Source organism: Podarcis melisellensis, assembly GCF_964234715.1.
Source record: "Podarcis melisellensis genome assembly, chromosome: 13".
In the NCBI taxonomy this organism is placed as follows: Eukaryota; Metazoa; Chordata; class Lepidosauria; order Squamata; family Lacertidae; genus Podarcis; species Podarcis melisellensis.
In genome coordinates this window covers 9,904,319-9,911,641 of record NC_138545.1, presented here as the reverse complement: position 1 = coordinate 9,911,641, position 7,323 = coordinate 9,904,319, and the positions used below count along the sequence as shown (strand labels likewise).

The 7,323-nt window shown below is 39.8% G+C and overlaps 1 protein-coding gene across 1 annotated transcript; it reads right to left on the bottom strand.

Moving 5' to 3' along the window:
• Positions 1-4,721: 4,721 nt before the first annotated feature.
• Positions 4,722-5,687, bottom strand: LOC309356168 (olfactory receptor 6X1-like; the record flags this gene model as incomplete). Its single annotated transcript, XM_081887343.1, has 1 exon — positions 4,722-5,687. The coding sequence occupies one exon, from the start codon at positions 5,685-5,687 to the stop codon at positions 4,722-4,724; it is 966 nt and encodes a 321-aa protein (XP_081743469.1).
• Positions 5,688-7,323: the final 1,636 nt, after the last annotated feature.

Below are 7,323 nucleotides of genomic sequence, written 5' to 3'. Positions count from 1 at the left end.
TAAAACATAGGAAAGAGTTACAAAACCGAGTCAGAGAGATGCTCTATCTAGAAGGTGATTCTATTAAGGATGGGTGAATCTGTCAACTTCTGGTTCTCTCTGTTTCTCATTTATCTAGCCTCTTCACATTTCAAAACCAATTTTGCATGCTTTTTAAAGATATAAATTTTCATGCTCACTTCTCCCCACTATATGCATTATTGTATGTTTTACTTGACTGGAGAATGGCATTGCTAAATTGGGAGAAACACAGATTATGAAGGACGGCTGTGTTTTGGGTCAGGTACTGTTTCAGAAAGTGTAGTAAGCTTGCATTTTAACATGAACTGAATTGGGTTGCTTCCCTATCCCTAGATTCTATCTATTGGCACAAACCCAATTCACAGATCTTAAAGGCCAATAGAAATGCTCATAAGCAGATGCAATGGCAATATCCACCCATGCTATTAGTCTCCAAAGAAAAATTGTCCTCTGTAACTATCCATATATACAGCACAAAGAAATAATTACATTCTCTGGAAAAGAGTCAGGGTTCCTGCATTGCTGAGTGCTGGACTAATAACCCTTCTGGTGCCTTCCAACACTACAATTTTATGAATCTATGATCATAAGCCCTGTCTCTCTATACCACTTTAGCCTTCCTTCTAAGGAGAACAAAACTCTTAATTCTCAATACGTTCTTTACACCTCCACACATATAGATAATTGAACTATATGATTTCACTTTAAAGTGAACTTTAGGGATTTAGAAATTAAAATTTAAAATGTCAGATTTGGACTGAAAATAAAAAAGGTCAAATCCAGATTGCAAATTGCATTTCAGATTTAGTTTTGCAATTTGGACAGAAAACCGTATATGGCTCTGTAAAAAAAAAAAAATCATTTAATGATCTGGAGTAAGTGTATACTTTATTATTATTATTATTAATGATAATAGTAATGAAAGGTGTGAGATTGTGGCTCTGAAGACACGGTGCTGTTTAGAACCTCAAAACATTCACACATAAAAGTCACAACAATAGACAGAGATGAACTGAAGCATATACTTTATTCCTTTTGTTTTCTGCTGTAAGATTTTCGAACATTGCCACTCGGTTCCTTTAGTGGCATGACTGGACTATCAATTGAGTAAAGCTTTTGCAGTTGACCAATAACTTTGTACAATCAATGAAAATATGGGTCACTGGTTCACCACCCACCCCATTGTGCCACAACCACCTTGTTGGTTCAATAACAAATGGCACTTGATTGACGTAGAAAAAGAAACCACACATTATCATATGATTGAAAAAGAAAGAGGGTACTCACAATTTTACACATCCCGACTGGTTCTCAGAGTAAACATTTTCTGTTTGTTTCCTGGAAAACATTGTCACATATTCTAGTATTTGTACAGTATCCACTATTTTCAAAGCACTTATAATAATGAGAAAAACAAGATATGCAATATAGAGCATGATACTTAATAGCAGCTAAAGATGCTATCGAACTATAACACTGTCTGCCTCTTGCTCTGATGCCTGTATATGCACAGATGAGCACAGAAATGAGGAGAAAAAGAACAAATACTTCAGGCATATATCTTTTTGCATTCTGCTTCCTGTAGAGCACAATGAAGTTCTTTGGTGCAGGTTTACAAGAGGAGTTTAAATATATGGGAAAGAGTACTTCAGTCCTAACCATTCCCACTAGGTAAATTAAACCACCCGAGAGAGGCAGAGAAGCACTTTGGGGAACTTAAGATGTGTTTTCCTTGGCAAGTGCCTGGACAAAGACGGAGGGTTTGAATGCTGTGGAGCTGCTGCTGCTGGACTGCTAGCATCATATACTCAGAGAATGCATAACACATTATTAAAATATGGAACTTGCTTGCACAGGAAACAGTGGATGGCTTTACAAGGGGCTTAGGCATATTATTGGAGGAAAAGGCTATCAGCAGCTACTAGCCATGGCGGCTGAGTTCTACCTCCACTGCCAGAGGCAGTAGGCCTGTGAATATCAGTTCTTGGGAAACGCAGGTGGGCAGAGTACTGTTGCACTCCTGTCTAGCTTGCAGACTTCCCATAGGCATCTGTGAGAACAGAGTGAGGCATCTGATCAAGATCTGTATTATGAGGCATCTGATCAAGGCCTGTATTTTAAAATGAGCTTAAAAATATATACATTTGCAGATGCTTGTGTGTTTTAATGCCAGGCAGAAGACCAGCTGTCTAAAAGACTGGCAGATGTTTATCTTCCTGGACAAGGCCCCCCTTGATTTATTGCAGGAGACGAGTACCTCAGCGTTGTAAAAAGGGAATTACAGGCTGGGAGCAAAAAGTCACACTGACCATACAAATTACAGAATACAATCAAGCTGCAAAAGCACTCATTGTTTAACAAAATAAAATACCATGTGTCTTCCATTAGAGACTTGAGCCACAGGGTAAACGACAATAGCTAGTGGAAACAGCAGATGGCTAGGGAAAGATGCTTCTCTCTGAAGCTGCTTTGAAGCTTCAGAGAACTTAGAGAATTTAGCTTTTACTAAGTTCCCTTTTTACATAGAAAAGGCCTTTGCTTCTAAATTTATATATGTTAATGTATGAAATATATTGGCTTAAATGTAATTATGCAAAGGATTTAGAAAGTAAGAAATGTTAGATTCTTATGTTAGATTCTTATTTCATAGAATCATATAGTTGGAAGAGACCACAGGGGCCATCGAGCCCAGCCCCCTGCCAGGCAGGAAACACCATCAGAGCACTCCTGACATATGGTTGTCAGGCCTCTGCTTAAAGACCTCCAAAGAAGGAGATCTTTCATTGATGATGCGTGAGAATGTGAACCCAAGATCTCTGACATCTGTTTAAAATAAAAATTTAAAAACATTAACCATCTGTTTTGGAGGGCAATAGGGCAAGGAGGGCAACAGGTGAGCTGGTAATTAAGGTGCCTTGTTGAGGCAAATGTAAGATATAGGACTATTTATTTGCCATTTATAGATAGAAGGAAATATAGTTCTTTGTCTCCCATAAAAGGTAATAGGAAATGGGTGTCTCTTTTATAATTGGTTCTAGCAAACAGCCAATAGGAATTTCAACCAGGCTGATTGGACACAGGCAGCCAAAGGAGGAGCAAGGGGGCTGAGCTGAGGAAATATAAGTGCTGGCCATCAGGGCTGGAGTGGGCAGAGCTTTGGTAATCATATACCACTGTGTCTCTCATTTATTTGTCTGACAAATAAATTATTATTTTAATTTCTCTATTGCTGCGTTGAATATTTCATTCCAGCTAAGTGTTAACCACAAGCAGGGTCCTACAAGAGTACTGGACTAGATGGGAGATGAGTAAAAGCTGGAAGACCACAAAATGCATCTCTAGATCGGAGCAGCAGAAAAGGGGGGGCATCCCGCTTCCAAAAACTGCTAACCAGATGCTTCCTGCCTTGATCATACATGCAAGGCAGGAACACAACGGCTTTGCCCCCCCCCCCAACATTAAAAACCCTCTTTCTTGTTGCCCAGAGAATGATAATGCCTATGAACACGGAAGATCTGTTTAAGTCTCATGGCAAATCACCATTGTTGGAATCATCCTTTAGGAATGTCTTCAATGCTTTCCTTAAAAACAAAGCAAAATACAAGTGGTTGTAACCAATCAGTTGGTTAGAGCATGGTGTTGATAACACCAAGGTTGCAGGTTCAATCCCTGTATGGGACAGCTGCATATTCCTGCATTGCAGGGGTTTGGGCCAGATGATCCTCAGGGTCTCTTCCAATTCTACAATTCTATGATTCTAATAGTTTAGTGCCTTCAGGTGCCTTGTCAGAGTAGAAGTACAGAAATGTGAATAAATGGCCATCTTTTAGGCAAAGAGTAGTCAACACATTATACCTGGGTATACAGTTAGTTCCTGGGTGTGGAGGAACTACTTGAAGAGGGAACTTTCTGTAGAGATGAATGAGAGTAGAAAGGCAATGTGGGCCTTGAGACTGAAGAGTAAATAGGACACCCTGTCTACTGTATTTAAATAATTAGTTGAGTTTACCTGCAGTGCCTTCCAGTTCCCTCTAGATGTGGTAGACTACAGACATCATTATCTATCTGAAGAAGTGTGCATACACACAAAAGCTCATACCAAGAACAAACTTAGTTGGACATTTTTTAAAAAATATATATATTTCTATCATTATCTATGACCATTGGCTTGTCTGAGACCTGACACGGGAATCTTGTTATAATAATATTATAAACTCAAACAAAAAAAGCAGCCAGTCCCTTGTCCCCCACTCCTGGCCAGCTTAGTCCTCCAAGACCTGGGGCAAATGTACCTGGCTGCCTCCACCTCTGCAAGCACCTGCTGGACCCAGCTGGACTCTGCAAGGACCCAGCTCTTCAAAAGGAACATTAGCAGTGCTTAGGGCTTTAAAGGTCAGCACCAACATTTTGAATTGTGCTCGGAAATGTACTGGGAGCCAATATAGGTCTTTCAGGCCTGGTGTTATGTGGTCTCAGTGGCCACTCCCAGTCACCAGTCTAGCTGCTGCATTTTGGATTAGTTGTAAATTCCGAGTCACCTTCAAAGGTGACCACCATCCTCTGAGACCAAAAGATGCCTAGACCTTCTGAAAATGTTGCTTACGATTGTGAATTTTTTATTTTTATTTTTTTGACACAGACAGAGGCAAGCATTTTCCCAACTTTATATATTTTTAATCATCTTTGGCAATAAATGGCAATCAAATCAAGTCACTCCGTATCAGTTCAGTGGAACTTTTTTTTTTAATATTCACTGCCTTCCTCAAAGCTTCTTTGACATCTTTGTTTCTCAGGGTGTAGATGAAAGGGTTGAGGAGCGGGGTTATAACTGTATTCAGCACAGATACCACTTTGTTTACCTCCAGAGAGGAGTTTGCTTTGGGCTTCACATACATGAACATCACTGTTCCATATTGTATGGACACCACCGTCAGGTGGGCGGCACAGGTTGAGAAAGCCTTCTGTCGCCCCGACGAAGAAGGGATGCGCAATATGGTGGAGATGATGAAGATGTAGGAGATGGCAGTGAGTAAGAAGGAGCTGAACAGGAGAAGGGCCGATCCCACTAACACTATCTGCTCGAGCAGGTGGGTATCAGAGCAAGCCAAGCTCAGCAATGGGGTCACATCACAATAGAAATGGTTGATCAGGTTGGGGCCACAAAATGGGAGTTGGCAGATCAAGATGGTCTGCACTATGACAGTGAAGAAACCTCCCAGCCAAGACCCCAAGGCTAACTGCAGGCAAAGCTTGCTGTTCATGATGATGCTGTAATGCAGTGGGTTGCAGATGGCTATGTAGCGGTCAAAGGACATTGAGGCAAGGAGGCAGAATTCAGTAGCCCCAAGAAGGAAATGGAAAAAGGCTTGGGTAATGCAACAGTAGAAGCAGATGGCCCTCCTCTCTGCCAAGAAATTGGCCAGCATCTTGGGCGACAGCGTGGTGACATATAAGATCTCCAGGAAAGAGAAGTTCCCTAGGAAGAAGTACATGGGGTTGTGGAGATGGTGATCATGGATGATGATGAAAACAATCAGGATGTTTCCTGTGACAGTGAGGATGTACATAAGCAGAACGGGAACAAATAGATACTTCTGCAGCTCTGCAGAACCTGGAAACCCTTGGAGAATAAACTCAGTGAGGACAGTTTGATTTGTTTGAGGCATTTCTTGAAGAAGACTCATCTGCCCGACTCCTTTCTATACCTGCTAAGAGCATGGGGGAAAAGATCAACAAGGCAGCAAACCTTTGCAGTGTGCAGCTTGAAGGGACTGAATGCATAAAAAGTGACTCCTTCTGGAATTAAAGATTGCCCAGGCCCAAAAGTTTGATTCAAAGCTTTACCTGCATAACTTTCTTCAAAACAGAGCAAAAAACAACAACAGTAAATTATACATCTAAACAGTTCTGTGATGTTCAGGTTCATTATTTTAAAAAATAACTTTAAACAGGACTGAGCTCAAAACTCTATCTCTCCCCCATTTCAGCCTTCATTACAACCTGAGGTTATGTGCTTTTGGAATGAGTTTCATTATCAATGTTACTTCCCCACTCGCTGGGAACGGAGATTTGCAACCTGTTATCTTTGTTATCTGATCTAAGGTTAAACACTCACATGCTAGCTAGCAGAGAATAACAATAGTTAGTTATCAACTGATCTAGAAGTTTGGAGAGCTTAATATAGCCCCTTGGAAAATCGTTAAACCCTGCAGTAATGCACAAATGCATTCCTCCTTTTGGTGTCAATTATACGATTATACTTAAACTAGCTATATCATCATCCTGCTTAGATTTCTAGTTTAATTTCAGAACAGGCTCAAGTACCCTATGTTAAATCAAAAGGCATGTTATACAAGGAGGAGGGGGAAGAGGACACCATACCAGCTGCTCCTAGTACAGATCCATGGAATTACATTCCATACATTCTCACTAATCCATACAACAACCCTTTAAAGTGAGTATTGCAAGTAGGATGAAGGTTCCCTGTGAAAACCAAGTGAATTCATTTTTGAGGCAGGATTTGAATGATGCATAAAGAGAAAGAGACATTTAGATTTTGATTTTGTTCAGTCTGGGGAAATTAAATGAGGTCCTTCACTAGCAAATGTACAACCGCAAGTTAACCTTCCTGGTTTCCACCAAGATAGACACATCAATGTCTGCTTGATTATTATAGCTCATATCAGAATAATAAGTTTGCTTAATATTTTTCTAGCCCTGATGGAGCAATAACAAGCAAGGGAAAATGGTCTGGTCCCCACCCCCATCTAAATGAATAAGCATACTTTAGGAGAAAGCAGAACTTAATTTGCTTAAATCTCCAATCTTCAATCAGAACAATCCAAATTTACACTTATCTAAATTTTGCAATGCAGTTATCCAATCAAACAATATTAATAAAAATGCATTTTATTGGGGAAGTGTATAAAATGCGAAGATGTTAGTGGGGAAGAACATACAAAATCCTTTTTATTAGGGGAAATTACTTGCAAAAAAGGCGTACATTAGTGTATAAAAAAGGTATTTATTAAGAAAAATTGCACTAAAATGCTGATGAATTTCCTGAGTTTTTAAAATTGTATTGCTGCATAATGCGGAGAACTGAATTTAAGATTCTACAAAGTGAGAGGGAGAAATGAAATGAAACTGTAATTGATAGATCCTTCCGTCTCCAGACACTACCCACAAACTTCCAAACTGATCTTCAGAAACAGTGGTCTAAGAAATCTGCTTTAAAATGAAAAAAAGATAAATATAAAATCACGCTCCCTAATTGCTCTGTTTTCTAAAAGTTCTTTTGCC